At 40.8% G+C, this 20,272-nt stretch overlaps 1 protein-coding gene across 4 annotated transcripts; it reads right to left on the bottom strand.

Annotated features, from left to right (window-relative positions):
• Window positions 1-2,584: 2,584 nt before the first annotated feature.
• On the bottom strand, window positions 2,585-20,083 carry LOC124134547 (N-acyl-phosphatidylethanolamine-hydrolyzing phospholipase D-like). Of its 4 annotated transcripts, XM_048396843.1 has the most exons (8): window positions 19,999-20,080; window positions 17,205-17,346; window positions 13,913-14,153; window positions 10,060-10,554; window positions 5,160-5,308; window positions 4,446-4,686; window positions 3,986-4,279; window positions 2,585-3,618 (listed from the first exon to the last, which is right to left on the bottom strand). In XM_048396843.1, the coding sequence occupies exons 2-8, from the start codon at window positions 17,246-17,248 to the stop codon at window positions 3,487-3,489; spliced, it is 1,596 nt and encodes a 531-aa protein (XP_048252800.1). In that variant the 5' UTR covers window positions 17,249-17,346; window positions 19,999-20,080; the 3' UTR covers window positions 2,585-3,486. The 4 variants fall into 4 exon arrangements, with proteins under 4 accessions (XP_048252800.1, XP_048252801.1, XP_046355399.2 ...); XM_048396844.1 differs by lacking the exon at window positions 17,205-17,346 and having other exon boundaries at window positions 19,999-20,083; XM_046499443.2 differs by lacking the exon at window positions 3,986-4,279 and having other exon boundaries at window positions 4,572-4,686.
• Between the last annotated feature and the right edge of the window lie 189 nt (window positions 20,084-20,272).

Genomic DNA, 20,272 nt, shown 5'->3' with positions numbered 1-20,272 from the left:
AACTGTAATTTATTTCTGTAAAATATGTTCATTTCAGAGACTAGATGTTGTCTAGACCCATTCACTACAACAGCTTCATTTTGGGATTCAAATTACATGATGCTAAAAATAGCCATCCAATCAAATGCACTCATGAGTGAGAGAAACTGAGTTGGTGATGAGAGAGATGGAGCTGGTCACATCACTTCCGAAACGAAGCTTTATGTCAAATGGGTCCAGTGTATTTAGCCTCATGTAATTGAGATATACCCAGGATAATCGAGGTTTCCACCCTTACCGAAATAGGCTGGAAAATCAGAGTTACATTTTGGCTGGACAATCAAGGATTTTAATATGAAAATTTCAGTCGACTGCCGGATTTGCAAATATTTTCATGTTTTTAATCAAGGTGCTCAAGTGATTTGATGCAGTTCGCGAGTTAAGACACGTTTTATTACAATATAGATCTTGATTATCGATCAGATTGTCTTGACTGGGCCATTTTGTTTGATGCAAATGCAAGTGATATGTGATTTAGAATCTGATTGGTCAATAGGAGGGACATAGAAGGGACAAAACTCATTATAGCCACTGGTGGCGCTATGATCGAGCCTGGAAATTCCAGCCTAGTTCGGCAAGGGTGGAAACTGGACTCTTATAGTCAGTTAACTCCCTTGCCTCAGGAAGATGACACATGTATAGTTGTATTGTTTTTGTTTTTGTTTCCATGTATATGTCACTCTTGATCTAGCAAATTTATTTATTTTACTGTAAAACATTGTATCTAATTACACAGGTTCTGGTAATTTCCACCAATGAGATGATCATGCATTTTGTCTCTGTACAATAAAACCATGTATATTTGTTTGTTTGTTTTGTAGTGCTACCCACAATTGTCATTATTAATATCCATATTAATTATAGTTGCAATATTAACCACCCTTTAAACAGAATGCTGATCTACAATCTCATATCAGTGGTACCTTAATTAATCATACTCCCCAGGAAGCTGAGAACGCAATTGGAATGCACCCTGTTTGGTTTACTAGTACAGCACCAGGGGCATGCACTCAGCAACGTGCCAGATATATTACGGTGGCCTATAAATAATCAAGTCTGTGCCAGACAATCCAGAAATTGATATTTGGGCAATGATACTCAGGGTACAATGTCACACACAATCAACCAAGTCACGAAGTCTGACCTCTGGAGGGGCAGCCGGGTAGCCATAGTGGTTAAAGCGTTCGCTCATCACGCCGAAGACCCGGGTTCAATTCCCGCCATGGGTACAATGTGTGAAGCCCATTTCTGGTGTCTGTGATATTGCTGGAATATTGCTAAAAGCGGCGTAAAACCAAACTCACTCACTCACTGAAGTCCGGATCCATGAAGTGGCCTCTAAAGACAACCATAGATTCCTGGGGAACTATTCTAACCGGGAATGCCCACAGGGACATGTATCTTTAAAAGGTGTGTTATTTTGACTTTCCTTTAAGTCAACGGTGCAGTCGGGTAGCCTAGTGGTTAAAGCATTCACTCGTCACGCCGAAGACTGGGGTTCGATTCCAGACATGGGTACAATGTGTGAAGTCCATTTCTGGTGTCCCCCGCCATGAAATTGCTGGAATATTGCTCACTCACTCACTTTAAGTCAACACTTACACCCAAACTTTCCCCACTTGACGGCTGGAGATATCACAAAATATCAATGTGAATCATCACATAGAGTCATGCTTACCATGTCCTTTTGCAGGCGTTATAACATCTTGATGTTATGTGACTGATGGATAAGATGTTTCATAATGTTGGAATTCCAGAACAGAACTCTGGCCCCTAAACACTTAACCTTTCAATATTCCCAGTGATATATCCCAGTAGATATTTTTTTTTGTTTTACGTCGCACTCCGCAATATTCCAGCTATATGACGGCGGTCTGTAAATAATCGAGTCTGGACCAGACAATCCAGTGATTGATATCATGAGCAACAATCCACCCAATTGGGGTCGATGACATGCTTCAACCAAGTCAGCAAGTCTGACCACCCGATCCCCTTAGTCGCCTCATATGACAAGCGACCGCCTCCGTGGTCTTGTGGTAGAGCGTCCGCCCGGAGAGCGGAAGGTCCAGGGTTCGATCCCGGGCCGCGTCATACAAAAAGACGTTAAAAGATTGTACTTGTTGTTACCCTGTCTGGCGCTCGGCATTAAGGGGCTAAAACAAGGACAGGTCGGCTCGGAGTCAGTATACTGTGTCTGAGTGGGGTATTCATGTTAAACTGCGGCATGGTATCTCAGTGAGCTAGCACTATAAATCGGCATCAGTCCGGACTAGTACAAGCAGCCACACACACACATACACGTGCATGCACGTCGCTATATAAGTGCAATAATCTTGGACGCGACGTTAAACTCAATTTCACCTCACCTCATATGACAAGCAGTAGATGTGTTTGTATTGAGTTGGACGGGCTGCAACCATGCGTGAAAAACACAGTGGTCAAGCCACACATAGATATAAATGCAGCAGGATGTAACCGAATGGCGAGTGATATTCAAAATGGTTAAGCGATTAGTTTTATTAAAAGCAGTAGTCAACACAATGGGAAGTAATTGTATATTTATTCACTGACATCCTCAATAAAGTCAACACAACGGGAAGTAATTGTATATTTATTCACTGACATCCTCAATATACACAATCAGCAGCTAGCCAGCAGGATACAGCTTACAGTAAAAATATCCACTTTGAACTTTATGCATATGAATGTGTAGCTATCAAGGTGGGGCTGTGGAGGTAAATATACGGACTATTTGCACACAACAGAGACTGAGAATTTCCCGGTTCGCCCAGATTATGTTTCTAGGTTTGTCAGCACCATACCCGTGCTCGTGGGTTTCACCGAAGTGGTAAACGTCTGAGACCTGCATCACTTCGGGCTTTCCTCCCACATTAAGCTGACACGCCGTGATATAACTGGAATACTGTTAAAAGCGGCGTTAAACCCAACTCACTCACTCACTCACTCCTATCTGGAATTCCTAGACCAGCTGTAATCAGGGATTTTATTCTTCAGTAATTGGTTTACAGATCCTTAAAAATCAGAAATGAGGGAAAAAATAAGTCCAGATAAAAACGAGCTTATGTTTTAGTTTTCAGGAAGGACAGGGACAGATGACCTCTATATGACCCCTAACTGTAGGTTCACATAATCCTAACAGCTTCCTCCAGATTCACTCCAAACAGTGTGACTCAGTTCCTATGTGGATGCTATACAATCTGTGACATTCCAGTCACATTACATTAAAATGGCAACAGGAAAATGAGAATTTGAAATTTGTTCTTTCTCATCCAAACAACCCTTCATTATTAAACAACTGAACAGTAATTTTAATTTTGTTGTTATTTCCACTACAAACCCAAGATCTTGAGAAAAAGAATCTGTAAACAAATCTGTAAAACCAAAGTCAAAGAGTTCCTTTATTGTGTCTGCAGTTTGCTTCCTGAATCAGTCCACTTTTTGGTATGCATCTTCTGCAAGCACTGTGACCTCCCCATGGTGCAGTGTGATGAACTCCGCCAGATCAAGATTCTTCTGTTTTAGTTCCTCCTTGAGCTTTTCTCGAGGTTCCAAAATTGGCTGAAACATGTGTACAGATAGACTGGAGATGATGGTTTTAACAGCTATTTAAAACACAGTGTAAGCAGCTTACCTCATTGGTGAGGGTGAATGTGCCCCAGTGTATACAGCTTACCTCATTGGTGAGGGTGAATGTGCCCCAGTGCACACAGCTTACCTCATTGGTGAGGGTGAATGTGCCCCAGTGTATACAGCTTACCTCGTTGGTGAGGGTGAATGTGCCCCAGTGTATACAGCTTACCTCATTGGTGAGGGTGATTGTGCCCCAGTGTATACAGCTTACCTCATTAGTGAGGGTGATTGTGCCCCAGTGTATACAGCTTACCTCATTGGTGAGGGTGAATGTGCCCCAGTGTATACAGCTTACCTCATTGGTGAGGGTGAATGTGCCCCAGTGTATACAGCTTATCTTGTTGGTGAGGGTGAATGTTCCCCAGTGTATACAGCTTACCTCATTGGTGAGGGTGAATGTGCCCCAGTGTATACAGCTTACCTCGTTGGTTAGGGTGAATGTGCCCCAGTGTATACAGCTTACCTCATTGGTGAGGGTGATTGTGCCCCAGTGTATACAGCTTACCTCATTAGTGAGGGTGATTGTGCCCCAGTGTATACAGCTTACCTCATTGGTGAGGGTGAATGTGCCCCGGTGTATACAGCTTACCTCATTGGTGAGGGTGAATGTGCCCCAGTGTATACAGCTTATCTTGTTGGTGAGGGTGAATGTTCCCCAGTGTATACAGCTTACCTCATTGGTGAGGGTGAATGTGCCCCAGTGTATACAGCTTACCTCATTGGTGAGGGTGAATGTTCCCCAGTGTACAGCTTACCTCATTGGTGAGGGTGAATGTGCCCCAGTGTATACAGCTTACCTCATTGGTGAGGGTGAATGTGCCCCAGTGTATACAGCTTACCTCATTGGTGAGGGTGAATGTGTCCCAGTGTACACAGCTTACCTCATTGGTGAGGGTGAATGTGCCCCAGTGTATTCCAACAGACATTCTGGACTGGACATCCTCGTGGATTTGAACAGACTCTTTGGGGTTCACATGTTGTGGGTGCATAAACCATCTGTAATCACATCACGATATATGGGAAATCTTCTGGATGAATATCAAGTGAATGGTAATTGTTAAATAGTTCCTATTATAACACTACTTCTTAGGTGTGCTCCATTATATAACTACATCTGGAGAGGACCCAGGCGTAGATCCAGTGTAGAATAGGTCTTCAGCAACCCATGCTTGCTGTAAAAGGCGACTATGCTTGTCGTAAGAGGCATCTAATGGGATCAGGCCATCAGGCTCACTGACTTGGTTGATGGATGTCATCGTATCCCATCTACGTTTATCGATGCACATGAGGTCAATTACTGGATTGCCTGGTCAAGACTCAAGTGCGGCTAAGTGCGGAGTTAAACAACAAACAAACATCTGGAGTGCCCCACTATTGGAAAAAATGAAATGTTAAAAAGTGATAAATCAAAATGTTAAACATGCTTCCACATTGTGATGAAGTCAACACAAACACTTCTCCCCTCTTACCTGGGTTCGTATGCACCGATAGGGATAGCAGCGAGAGAAAACGGTCCATACTTGTGTCCGATCTGTTTAAACACTTCACAGTACCCGGTGTCTCCTCCGAAAAAGAATCGATGCTTTGGACCAATCACAGACCAGCTGCTCCATAGTGTCTGAAACACAAGACGACAGGTGAGAGTTGATCTTAAACTGCACAATACCAGTGCTATCATACTCCGGCTCAGTGATGACAACATGACCAGACTTTTCTGATGTTGTAAAAAACATGCCAATATCTCTGCTCAAAAGATTGATACATGTGCAAAGTTTCAAAATAAAATCTCAAACAGTTTCCGAGGTATGCACTGGAAATGAATGCTACATGTATTTGAGTCAAAGTCTAGCTTGTTGCCAAGGAAACAATATTGTCGCTAACAATATTTTACAGAAATACCAAAACATCAAAGGCACTAGTGTTTAATACCGATGCAAAGTTTCATAATGATTATTTAAGGGTTATAATATCATTCATACTAATCCGACTCGCTAATTGCTTATCTCATTTCATTCCGAAAAGGTAGTTGAAACACCTGTGCTGTGTTCCAAAGAACAAAGAGAACATCTCACCCGAATGCAATCGGCAGGCACACAGTCGCACCAGACATGTGACCAAGCCTGTGTTCTCCTCACTATCTCACTTCCCTTACCTAACGGTAGACTAACATATAGTCTCTGAAATGAACATATCATACAGAAAAAACAGTTGTTCAGTTATCTTAATAAAAATCTAATAAAAAGGGAGCCCAGTGATTCTCTTCATTCCTGATACTGCAGTAATCTAGACTTGCCAAACATTATAGACTTGCATGGGCTGTAGTTGATATAAATGTATCAGGGTCTGTAAGACAGACTAACCTAACGGCTGAAACAAGTATACTAATGAGTATGAGTCAGGATAAGTTTTAATGATATTTTTACCTTAAAAAAATAAATATTTTACCTTATCCTGACTCATACTAATTCCTTGAATCCAACAGTTGGTGGTGGGATCCACCGTATGCGTGATTCAGATCGTGATCTGTTCAATCAACTCTATGGGAACGTCTTCTTCATTCTTGGACATCAATCCGCAGAGGGGCACCATCCCGTACTTGTGAAGGTGGGAGAAAATATTTTCAAAAGATTTCGTGGATTTTGTAAGTGCACATAGAATTTTGTTCCAGATTACTTAGAACGATTCTTGTGTTAAGAAAAATGTCATAATCTTGACGCAATCCTTATCACTCATGTTCCGAATTACGTAGTAAAACAGGAGAGCATCAACTTTAAGTCGGTGGTTATGAATCAGTAACCTGACGTCTAAAAGTCTGCAGGATTTTGGGTGAGTTTCATGATTTTCGTTATCTTCAATTGGGTTCTGTCAATTGTTGAGAACACTAAGGGTCAGAATTGTTGAATCCCTGCAATATCTTCTGTGGCGAGGTCTCGAAGGTAATTGTTGGCAAAGACTATGTACATTTTCCAGAAACATCCTTCCATTATTGTTGGAATGGAACAGTTGCCATTGAGCGTGAAGTGAGAGCTCTGACCTTGTGCAGATTGGAAGCCGAAGGAGCGTCTGGACCAGCATCTCTGTAAGCTTGAAGTATGACTGCTCTCATTCAGAAGGTGATAGTAGTTCTAGAAACTTTGGTTGTAGAGTTTCTAGCTAACGGGATGAAAAGTCATCTAAACTTTTGACGTCTGGAATTCACCCTTCGTAAATACACACATAAGATTGTAACTGGACAGTGATAAATTCTCTGTATCTTTGGAATAGATGATATAGGCGGGATTTGAAACTGTCTGGTTAACCTAGCAGTTCATTCATGGCGATGAAATCCCAACGGAGACCCCGATAGGCTGATGCGTTGTCGACATTGTCGAATCTAGTGCGGCTGAAATCTAAGGCTAGTAAGGCCAGTGTAAATAAAGTTTTCTGCTTCAGATGTATGAATCCTGTTTACTAACGGGGTTCACAAGCACTACAACTTGAGGACTATGTTTAAGTCCCATGCTGGGGCTTTGAATTTCTTCTGTTGATCTTCTAGTCTGTAAGAACAGAGCAGAGTGACCAGGTCAGGAACTTTAGCCAGTTTGATACCGATATACATGGTCAGAACAGAGCTGATGGCTGCTTGATATGTGCCCAACATTGCACATCTGCAACTTAAGGTGAAGTGGCTTTATCTAGTGAGAATCCTCTACTTATTGCAAATTAGTCGAAGCTCTTCCATCTACGAAGATCAACAGAAGAAATTGTTGTTGAGAACGGAGCAGAGCAACCAGGTCAGGAACTTTAGCCAGTTTGATACCGATATACATGGTCAGAACGGAGCTGATGGCTGCTTGATATGTGCCCAGCATTGCACATCTGCAACTTGAGGTGAAGTGGCTTTATCTAGTGAGAATCCTCTACTTATTGCAAATTAGTCGAAGCTCTTCCATCTATGAAGATCAACAGAAGAAATTGTTGTTGAGAACGGAGCAGAGCAACCAGGTCAGGAACTTTAGCCAGTTTGATACCGATATACATGGTCAGAACGGAGCTGATGGCTGCTTGATATGTGCCAAGCATTGCACCTCTGCAACTTGAGGTGAAGTGGCTATATCTACTGAGAATCCTCTACTTATTGCAAATTGGTCGAAGCTCTTCCATTTACAAAGCTCTTCCATCTATGAAGAGCTAGGGAGACAGTTGTAGCAGCTCTGGCTGAGTAGCCTCTTCTGGTAAGGTTGTTTGTGATGTGCTCAATATGTGAAGCTCAAAGATGTTTGGGTTTTGATAAAGTTGTCTTGTGTGAGTATGAAGAAGTATGTTTGACCAATTTGGAAGTCTTAGTACCAGATTCTCTGCTAGGGCGATGAGGTCTGGAAAGCAAGTTATCGACAGTCAGTAAGGGGCTACCAAAAGCTGTAGAAGGCACTTTGCGTTTCTGACCTTCTGTAGGACTGACGGTGACAGTGCTGGGGCGGGGAACGCATGATCATGAAGTGCTTTTCACTATAATGCCAGTGCGTCATTGGCCCAAGCTAGAGGGTCTTGAACTGGCAAGACGAAAGTCCTTATTAGATTGTTGACGATAGCAGGGGAATCCCATGTTTGGAGTAAGAGAGGCTTCGTATAGAGGTCAACCAGGTAGAGTTAGAGACCAACTCTTGACTATGTAACAGCATAAGTCTGGAGGAAGTGGAACTGATTTGGTCGGAAATGAATTCCTGAAACTTCTGTTGGTTGATTTAATTCAACCCATTGGTCCTTCGTGTTGAAGTCATACCTTTCGTCCATGAGGACATCACCCTCTGACTGTCCATTCTCGAATGGTTGAGGTATACATGTCAGTAGCATACGCTCGCATTGAGGGTTCTTGAGGGGAGAGAGCAATGCTTCATTAATAGAACACAACATCGTCAATTCAAGGAAAGCTCGTCTCATTGTTGTGTCCTGTTGTGCCAAAATTCTTGTCCTCAACTCTGTTGGTTTTACTCTTCAAGTCCAATAGTAAATTGCAACTCTGGAGCCCATAAGAATGGTGTCATGCCGTGTAAGGGGAAAGTTTAGGGTTGATATGCGGGGTTGGTAAACCCTGAGTCCTAGGAGTCTTGGTGAAGGATGTGTTAATATTCTTTATGACTTGTATGGTAGATTTAGTTGGCAGTAGAGTCAGAGACACAAGGTCGTTGCCGGAGATGCCGTAAGTATCAGCAGAAGGTAGATCCTTGGAGGGAGAGGAGATTGGATGACCATCAACAATCCATGTCAGCACCTCCTGGTCGTTGTAGATAGAAGGTATATCCTCATGACGTGAGGGCATATCAGCAAAGGAATGCTTAAACACATCCTCTTCCTGTAAAAGGAAGGAGGTGTTAGGGTTTGGAACCGTAGCAGAACAGTGAGAAATGAGAGACATGTCATCAGAGACGGGAGTAAATGCAGTACCAGTATCTACAAAGTCTGTAGATGTAGGAGGCATGGTATCTTGTTGATAAAAGGCAGGTTGCATGAATGTAGGAAGCTGCTCGAACGACTGCACCTGTGTAAACGCTCCGGCTGAGGCACTGAGGCTGCGCGAAGGAGCATCTGAGTGAACGTCTGAGGCTGCGTGAAGTGCTGGTCCTGCATCCAGGACCCACTTGCACAAAACGATCTTAGCGCTAAGACTATTGTTAGCCTATGTTAAAGCATGGGAGTTACGATCATCTTAGCGCTAAGATCGCTTTGTGCAAGTGGGTCCTGGTCAGTATGCTTTTGCGACTTAGAAGTTGACTTCTGGCTGCCTTCGTGGACGTCTTTGTAGAACCCACTAGAAGTGATGTTGTGGGCTTTGTAAAGGTGGGGACCCTCGCGCAGGCATCCTTCAATGTTGAAGTCGACTTTGAAGATGAGGAGGAGGAGCTGCTCATCATACTTAAAAAAGGAAAGTTTTAAACCAAAATGAGTAAAAAAAGCATAAGCCAAAGTAGAAAAATATAGTTATAGTATGATGAAGAAAGGTTTGAAGAAGGTAATCCAAACAAAATATTTCAATAAATACAATTTATTACAGGATGACTTGCATTATGAGAGCACAGAAATTTATCCCAACTACCCAGTTTGATGCGAAAACGAGAATATCATTTTGGTCACATGTTTCAGGTGCAGCTGCATGACTGAGGGGTGTGTTTGGGTGAGATGTTTTTCTCTGTTCTTGGGAACAAAGCACAGGAGTTTCCACTACCTCTTCAGAATGAGATGAGATAAGCAGTTAGTATGAGTTAGGATAAGGTAAAACATAAAATATTGAACGGTTTTAGATTTATGCTCTGGAAACGAAACATGACAGACAGGTGCAAGAACTGCACCCAATTCAGTCTGAAGTATATAATAAAGGAAATATAGTCCTACCCTGAAGTCATCAGTTGGTGTCCGTTTGCTCCAGTGTTGACAAGGGGTACAGACAAACTTGACAGAAGTTCCGTCTGCTGTTGCGTGCTCAGCTTCCTGCCACCAGTCCAGCTCCTGCACGTTCTGACACCCCGTCGACACCATCCACTCTTTCAACCCCATCGGGACGTACCAGCGTAGCGACGCTCCAAACTTCTTGTTCAAGGCAACAACTGAGTAGTAGTCTAGGTGATCATAATGATTGTGGCTTATAACCACAGCATCAACCTTTGGTAGATCTTCTACCTTGCATGGCGGCTTACGATACCGCTTGGGTCCGAACCACTGACTTGGGGAGCATCTGTTGCTGAAGACGGGGTCTGTGAGGATTGTGACATTATCGAACTGCACCAGTACCGTGGCATGGCCAACCCACATCGTACGCACTCCAGTCAGAGGGGATTTCTCATATCCACCAAAGTCTGGTGTACAGATTGGTAGTTCTTCATTGAGGACCTACACAACAAAACATATGTTAAGAATACTCCACCAACTCTACACGCAGATATTTATTCAACATTGTTCAACTATTTTGTTAAATTTTACGGATTAGATTTTTGGCGTACTAAGCTTCAGAAGGTCAAAATAAAACAAATATTGATTTTGTTACACAATTTTGTTTTCATTTATTTGGAATATGGATTTTTTACAATAAATTGTATATTTAAATACTTATCCTATTTCACACTATACATTTCTACCTTCATCTTTGATCCTGGTGTGGAAACGATCCTAAAACAAATTTTCAGCTTCAAAAAACATATCACCCAAACACATCCCAGTCGTCACCATGGTCACCACCATAAGCCATGGGTCGGACCACCACCAACAATTCGTGGAACGCATGCATCGTGTGTGTCCTGATCACATGACATCCCCAGCATTCTCATTCTGTTCCTTGAGCATACAGGCTGGTGTAACTGTGATGCAGGGATGGTTGGGTGGGTTTTTAACGTGTGAGATAGTATAAGTATATAAATAAACAATTTATTGTAAAATTATCCTATCTCACACTATGCATTCATCCCACGGTTGGACGGTAGGGCGCTGTTATCCAAGCCTGTAAACAGACCACAACCTCGAGACGTTACATGAGGAAGCAGGTCCTAAGCCATGATCCAATCCAGTGATTGTCACAATACTCAGTGTTATAAGAGACTCGTGTATGGGTTTCTTCATATAACCCCTATAACTCAAGACAGATACAACATGAGAGCAGGTAACTCATGTTCTGTGGTTTCACACAGGTTGTCAATCTGCATTGGGAACCCAATTCAACTACGACTTTAACCTACCCTGTTTACAAGAGGGAGTAGATCACCCCTTCTCCAGCTAGTATGTTCTACAAGACAGGCCACACACATTACGATCCAGTGGATGTAATGTGGGTCAGATTGGCATCTCTTTTGACGCTTTATCAACGCTATCAATCACAACCGCAGCTATTGAGAACACTTGTTTCTTTGTTTGTTGTTTAACGCCGCACTCAGTAACATTCCAGTTATATGACGGCGGTCTGTAAATAATCGAGTCTGGATCAGACAATCCAGTGATTGACATCATGAGCATTGATACAACCAAGTCAACGAGCCTGACCACCCGATCCAATAAGTTACCTCTTACGACAAGCATAGTCACCTTTTATTGCAAGCATGGGTTGCTGAAGACCTATTCTATCCCAAATCTTCACGAGTCGGTTAGCAGGTAGACACCATTTATGCAAATGGCCGCCCATAATAGTGACTTCCATGATGTAGACATAACACCCCTACAGATGAGTATGTAGATCCTCCATGTGGAACACAAGTCTGAGAACCTGATATTACAAGATACGACATTCTGGAACAGGTATCTGCATCTGGGCTGCTGTCAGTTGCTGGGCCAACACAGTCAAAACCAAAATCGGTTGAAGGTGTTTTGTGTCAACTGCCTTCTGCAGAACCCAAGACAGAAGACCCGTTGGAGCGTTGAGACCCTCCCACAATCGTGATCACAGGCCTGTGAGTCAGGTGTGCAGGTATGAACTTCGGCAACTGTGTGTTGAAGGGGCTTGCGAAGAGCTCGAGGTTTGGGCTTCGATAAAGTCCATTTATAAACCTCCGGATGTAGTTGCATACATGGACGGTTGATCTGGGCAGGATAAGACATCCGCTTTCCTATCCCGAATCCCTAGAATGTGACTGGCCCGAAACTGCATGTGAAGCGAGTTGATTAGTTCGAAGAATGGAGTCAGTGTTCATGGAAGTGATACTGACTTGGTCGACCCCGTCTTTTTGATGTGCCACGCAACTGATGTGTTGTCTGATTGAACCATAAGGCGGGATGCTCATATAAACTTCACCCAATGTGTTATCGCCAACACCACCGCTTTAAATTCCAAGATGTTTAACCGAAATGTGGAGATTTTGTTTGTCTGCTCTGCTCTGTCACACTCAGGTCTTATAACATTTTCCCGAGGCAAGAGAGTTAACTGTCCAGTTTCCACCCTTGCTGAACTAGGCTGGTATTATGGAGTTATATTTTGGCTGGACTAACGAGTCTAAGCATAGTCCAATCAAAATAGTACATACACTGTCGTGCAGATTACGGTCGATTGCAGGATGGCAAAGCATGTGCACCGCCAACTCGTTGTCAGCAGATATTTTCCAAATCTTTTCATGTTTTTAATCAAGGTGCTCACCTGATTTGATGTATTTCGCAATGTAAGACCCGTTTTATCACAATATAGATCTTGATTATCGATTAGATCGTCCTGACTGGGCGCCACCAGTTTGTGTGAAGCAAACGCAAGTGATACGAGAGGTGGAATCTGATTGGTCCATAGGGGAGGCTTAGAAGGGACATAACTGGTAATAGCCACTGGTGGCGCTACGATTGAGCCCAGTAATTCCAGCCTAGTTCGGCAAGGGTGGAAACTGGACTTTTAAAGTCAGTTAACTCACTTGCCTCGGGAAGATGGTTTTATAAGTGCGCTCCCCAACCAATCGTCAGCGAACATGTAATGCATGGTAGGAACCATGTCTTGTCTTGATCTCATAGAAGTCTTTCTGCAGGAACGGTCATAGCAAGGACTATAAAAGTCAAAGCTGCATCTTGTAGATCGAGGCTGATGATATAATTCCCCGGTTTAATGATAATACGAAGCAGGGTGATCAAGACCAAGCGGAAGTGTGGCGGTGTTACTAGAAAACTGTGCATTGAAGGAACGTAGAGATCACTGGGAGAGTATGCTGAATCGATGTGTCTAGATTCATCAACTCGTGCAGATTGATGCTTATGATGACAACCGCTGGATTGTCTGGTCCAGACTTGAATGTTTACAGACTGCCATCATATAGTTGGAATATTGTTGAGTGCAGTATTAACAACAAACAAGCAAACTTCCTGTTTGATCGGTGTAATTTCAACATCCAGGATGTGTTTGGGTGAGATGTTTTTTGAAGCTGGAAACTTGTTTTAGGATCTTTTTACACCAGGATCGAAGATGAAGGAAGAAATGCATAGTGTGACATAAAATAAGTTTAAAAATTAGTGGTTTGGTCCATTGATTAACTCAAAAAAGAGAAATTTGGGTACCGCAAACTTACGCAAAAAGATGCAAACCTACACAATCACCACACAAAAACGTGGCCCTTCACTAATTTAGGCCTAAGGCAAACACAACCAGCTTTGTAATCATTGCACATGTGGCAATGTTTTTAGGTAACTCTTGATAAATATATAAGAAATTTGAAGTATCTTCTTGTTCGACCAACCCACGACAATAGTTCACACACAAATGTGTTAACCAAGAATTAACGTAACACACACAAACCTCTTTCTTGGGTACATCGCTGTTATTTTTTTCCCAAAAAAAGAATTTTAAGACATTAGCCCAGTTTATCCTTTTCCAAGTTGGCCATGGGTTTTCATAGTAACCATTCTTGAAGACTGATCTTGTGAGGCCATCTTCAGGTATGGCTCCTGTTGCCATGGTTCCCTCAGATGGGGGTGTGTCCATTCTCTCACTGCTTGAGTTATCAGCTGATGCCATTTTGGTCGAGATTTTCAGAAATCTGTAGGGAATTAAATTAATTTGATTCATAAGAATGTAAACATTTTTTAAACTGTAAACCTGACAGAAAATGATGAGTTAATGTATCTTTTGCTGTCTAAGCATTAGTTAAGCTTTTGCTGACAAGCGGAAGGGTTGTGAATACGTGATCTGAATTCATACATGTTTCTTGGAACAACTGACATCGTCACTTCAGCTGCAGTCTAAGGACATGCTGAGGCAGCTAATTATTTTTCATATAAATAAACGTACAACTTTAGGATAACAACATTTGTTTTGCTGCACATAGAGACTTTTCGATATAAATTCTTCCATCGTTATCAAGCTGGAGTGGCCACAACCAAGTGATGAGAGGTATATATACATGATATGTTGTGATAAGCAGCAGATTAACATTATACACAACAGGTAATAGATAACAAGAAGCACATATATAATTGAATGAAGCCAGATATACAGTAAGGATAACAAATACCACACAGGTAATGAAGCGAGATTTACAGTAAGGATAAGTATTAAAAGAATTACATAAAGCTGTGACAAGCCAATTGGATACTAATTAAATATATCTATTGCTTGATTAGACCTTCAAAGGCAAATAAGATGGAGTACCCTTGATGTCTGTTGAGACAGTGGATTTTTATATGCTATTCTGTTCGAAATTGATACACATACAATGTACCAACAAAACAATTTCAATTTCTATTCATGGATTAAACAGATGAGTAAAAATTAGGCCAGACTTGTTTCTTTATGGTTCACAGATTTTTGGCCCCAAATTCAGGTCAGTAGGTCGAAAAAAATTAAAAATTAAAGAGTCAAATGACTTTCCTCAAAATGTTAAGAAGTTTTATGATAATTTCTTTAACAGCATTCAATTATAGTATTTTAAATAACTTAATTAATATTGATAAAGAAAGTAACTGAGTTTTTTTAAACATTTAATTTATTTCTGGTTGGCAGAAAAACAACACTGCTTTTCATTTATTTTTTTCACATTTCAATTTTTGGGAAGTTTGGGGATTGATTTGTCAACCAAGTTTTTAAAAAGTCTGGTCTAAGAGAAGGAGAAGATAGATGTTAGGCAACAAACACACAACTAGGTCAGACCAATCTTTATCTTGTAAGGATGAGCCAGTCAAAAAGAAAAGAACAAAATAACATGATTGAAAGTATGCTTGTTTCAAACCCTACATCCCAGTAGGGCTGTATAACTGACAGCCGTCATATAACTGGAATATTGCTGAGGGCAGCTTTAAACAACAAACAAACCATTCAAAGAGAATGAATCATAAATAAACAAATATTCAGTGTATCATTGCACCGCTACCTGTCAATAAACTGTAAGTTTGTACTTTCAATTTAAGACTGATTGAGCACACGTTGAGGACAAGATGGTTGTAATTCCTACACTTTAATGTAGACTTACAGGAGTTATAGCGCTAAGATCGTCCTAATGCCTACACTTTAACGTAGACTTACGGGAGTCATAGCGCTAAGATGGTCGTAATTCCTACACTTTAACGTAGAAATATGGGAGTTATAGCGCTAAGATGGTTATAATTCCTACACTTTAACATAGACTTACAGGAGTTATAGCGCTAAGATGGTTGTAATTCCTACACTTTAATGTAGACTTACAGGAGTTATAGCGCTTAGATGGTTGTAATTCCTACACTTTAACATAGACTTACAGGAGTTATAGCGCTTAGATGGTCGTAATTCCTACACTTTAACGTAGACTTACGGGAGTTATAGCGCTAAGATGGTCGTAATTCCTACACTTTAACGTAGACTTACGGGAGTTATAGCGCTAAGATGGTCGTAATTCCTACACTTTAACGTAGACTTACGGGAGTTATAGCGCTAAGATGGTTGTAATTCCTACACTTTAACATAGACTTACTGGAGTTATAGCGCTAAGATGGTCGTAATTCCTACACTTTAACGTAGACTTACGGGAGTTATAGCAGTAAGATCGTTGTAATTCCTACACTTTAACGTAGACTTACAGGAGTTATAGCGCTTAGATGGTTGTAATTCCTACACTTTAACATAGACTTACGGGAGTCATAGCACTAAGATGGTTGTAATTCCTACACTTTAACGTAGAAATATGGGAGTTATAGCGCTAAGATGGTTGTAATTCCTACACTTTAACATAGACTTACAGGAGTTATAGTGCTAAGATGGTTGTAATTCCTACACTTTAATGTAGACTTACAGGAGTTATAGCGCTTAGATGGTCGTAATTCCTACACTTTAACGTAGACTTACGGGAGTTATAGCGCTAAGATGGTCGTAATTCCTACACTTTAACGTAGACTTACGGGAGTTATAGCGCTAAGATGGTCGTAATTCCTACACTTTAACGTAGACTTACGGGAGTTATAGCGCTAAGATGGTTGTAATTTCTACACTTTAACATAGACTTACTGGAGTTATAGCGCTAAGATGGTCGTAATTCCTACACTTTAACGTAGACTTACGGGAGTTATAGCAGTAAGATCGTTGTAATTCCTACACTTTAACGTAGGCTTACAGGAGTTATAGCACTTAGATGGTTGTAATTCCTACACTTTAACGTAGAAATATGGGAGTTATAGCGCTAAGATGGTTGTTATTCCTACACTTTAGTGTAGACTTACAGGATTCAAAGCGCTAAGATGGTTGTAATTCCTACACTTTAACATAGACTTACAGGAGTCCTAGCGTTAAGATGGTTGTAATTCCCACACTTTAACGTAGACTTACAGGAGTCATAGCGCCAAGATGGTTGTAATTCCTACACTTCAACGTAGACTTACAGGAGTCATAGCGCTAAGACGGTCGTAATTCCTACACATTAACGTAGACTTACGAGAATCATAGCACGACAATCGTCTTGTGGAACAGGGCCCAGGCTCTTAATGAAATACAGATATTCTAACTCATTGTGGCCTGACAATTTGGTCAAGAAATTCATTTAACAAGACATAAAATTAGTCTGTCCTAAATCTACACAGATGGACATGGAGATACATGGAACCGGTGTGGAACAGGGGCAACTCACAGGTAGGATCCAGCTACTGCTGCCGATATTCTAACAATGTTCATGACACTGATTCACACTCATCCAGCAGACTCAAGCATAAACAGTGCATCAGCCACACCGATAATATACAGCGTCACAAAAAAACTGCCAACATAAATCCCTGTAATAAACAAAAAGAAATCAAAACAATACAAACATGCAACAGTCAACAATAGATACAATAAACGTCAACAACAATAATTTGACCCTAAAACAATGTCCTAAATAACTGCCTGTCTGGCTGCCCGTGACTTGTAACTTTTCTGTCGGGCTGCATGAAATTTTCTTCGACCTGCCCGACTGTCTGGCAGATAAATTTAAGACTACTTATGTATTCAGTTTTATTATAACTCCTTGTAGATTCTCAATTAATTGTTTGCATTATTTCAAATGAATCAAGACTAGATTCGTTTCTTATTGCAATTTTTCAATATTTATAATGTCTGAATGCAGGCCTGTAACTTTGAAGATGTGCAGGCAACACTTATGGGTCACCTGCCCAACTGTATAGTTAAGTTTTTAAATTATTTCAAACACTGCCTGAAAATCTTATGAGTATGGTCGGTCTAAAGAAAAAAAATGAAATAACTTCAGTACTTATTTAAAGTTCAAATGACACCATTGCTGGGATCAGCCTTGACATAAGCAAACATAAGCCTATATTTTCAGGTGAATTCAGCTGATTGAATTACATCTTTGTCAGCAGATGATGGGCTTAGCGGTGATCATCTACACATGATCTGAGGCTGATATTCGGACCCAAGTCTGCAGCAAATGTCAGTAAAATAATCAAATTAAGAATTAAGTTCCTATTTTATGAAATCCCTTCACTTGACAGCTACTTGTATAACTAATGTGATTACTTTGTAGAGGTGACTTGTGTTTCTCTGATAACAGGACCAATGAAGAAAAAAGATGCTAAATGGTTGGGTTTACGTTATTGCATCAAATGTAGTCTTAATATACAATGTTAAAAGACCTCTGAATTTAAGTAAATACAAACTCATAAACTTTCAGCTTGTGAACAAAATAACTATCTATTATTATTTGCTTGGCAAGGGCGCTTATGGTATTCGACATAAGCGCCCTGCCCTAATAAGCGCCCACTGCGATATTTGCTAATATATTGGCTAGTGAACAATCCCAATTAGCACCCCTTCCAATTGATCAATGTACACTTATTTATTCATGTATAATATCCACTCATGTGATATATTCACCCTAAATTATGGGAAACTAAGTTCTGGAAAATATATCTGTCGTGTATAATACGCACAGACCACAAACAAGGAAATAAGTTTCTTTTGTATCATTTCAGGCTGTCAAGCATAAACAATGAAATTTACAATCTTTCAACTCTGTTTTTTTCTCTCACCAAAATTATATTCTAAAAAGAATTTTGAGAGCACCCTGGGCGCTTATTACGTCGAATATGGTAATCTTTGTTTTATCCCCTTAATGCTGAGTGCCAGGGGTATAAATGTGAGACCATTGCACGTTACTACCTGGTGGGCCTACTTGCTGACAGTGCCATATGTTGTCACAGAACAGATTCCCTCACAACCTTACCCTAACAAGATATAAACATAGGTGGCTCCAACCTGCCACCAGTGTATCAAAGTGTGAGTAAGTGAGTTGGGTTTAACGCCGCTTTCAACAGTATTCCAGTAATATCACGGCGTGTCATCGTAATGTGGGAGGAAAGTCCAAAGTGATGCAGGTCTCAAATGTTTACCACTTCGGTGAAACGGTGCTGACAAACCTAGAAACATAATTGGGGCGAACCGGGATTCGAACCAACAATCATAGGTTTCTGGCGTGCCCAAGGGATGCAACTCTGAATTGCGGTGCCTTAAGACAACTGGGACACCCGTGCCCCCCAATGTATCAAAGGGTGCCATCACACAGTAAAGTAGGGCATAACATACTTTACTGTGTGGATGTTGGCTATTATTAGTAGTAGTGGTGTGACCGAAAGAGGGCAAAAGAAATCATACTATAGTCAAGAAAATGAGCAAAGCAAGTAAAGAAAGTCCACATAACATAAGTTTATGGTTATTTTCACCACATTGGTTTATTTGATGTGGCAAATGTGACAAGACTGACACTTGCATTTCAAACAAGGAAATAAGTTGCTGATCACGAAATAGGTCATACATTAAATTATACACTTACATTGTGCGCACATTTTGCAGAAAAAGTAAGATAGACCTTCGGAACAGGTTGTGGGATATTTTCAACTTTCACTTTCACTTATGAATGATTAATTTTCAATTACATAAAACCGCAACAGGTTCTTTTCATAACACACCCTGTGACCTATACCCTTATGAAAGTGACCTTTCACTGGCTGGCAACATTGTAGACTTACATTTAGTCTCTGAAATCTTATATTACACAATATCCTTCTTGACTCTAAAAATAAAAAAAATTCCCTATGCTGATTTCTATGCTGTGGAATAGAGCTGGCTAGACTTGCTTTTGTATGCATTTCTAGATTATTACTTTTTCATAAAATAAATATATTCCACGGTCATGGTGCAGGACTAGCACCATTGGGGCTATCAACGATACCGGTGTCGGATATTTTGGCTATTGTGATTTGAAGGCACTTCTTACAATATGTGTCCGAAACAAGCGGCTGATTCACTGGATTCTAAACATGTAAACTGCAAAGGTCGTGCCTTGTAAATTTTTGTCACATATTTGCCCGTTAACACAGATACTTTAACACCCTACAAAGCCACTGACAGTGATCTTAAATTGACCTTACCCTCGTAGTGACCACCAAACACTTAACAGATAACCCACATTCACGAATCAGTCTGCTCGGATTATGTAAATATTACTTCCTTGTGTCGAAAAGTTGGATTTGGAAAATATCAACCGGAAAAAGATTTCCAACTTGTTTTTAATCTAGTATTTATTTTTTTAAATAGCGACCAAATACAGAATGTGGTCTCTGGCTTCAAAATGGATTGTGAAAATAATAATGTAATACAAAATAATAATGTGATGCCCACCTGTACATATAGCGACACACCAGC

The sequence above is a fragment of the Haliotis rufescens genome, unplaced genomic scaffold, assembly GCF_023055435.1.
Source record: "Haliotis rufescens isolate VD_foot unplaced genomic scaffold, xgHalRufe1.0.p SCAF_16, whole genome shotgun sequence".
NCBI classification, from domain to species: Eukaryota; Metazoa; Mollusca; class Gastropoda; order Lepetellida; family Haliotidae; genus Haliotis; species Haliotis rufescens.
This window is presented reverse-complemented; position numbering and strand designations above follow the sequence as displayed.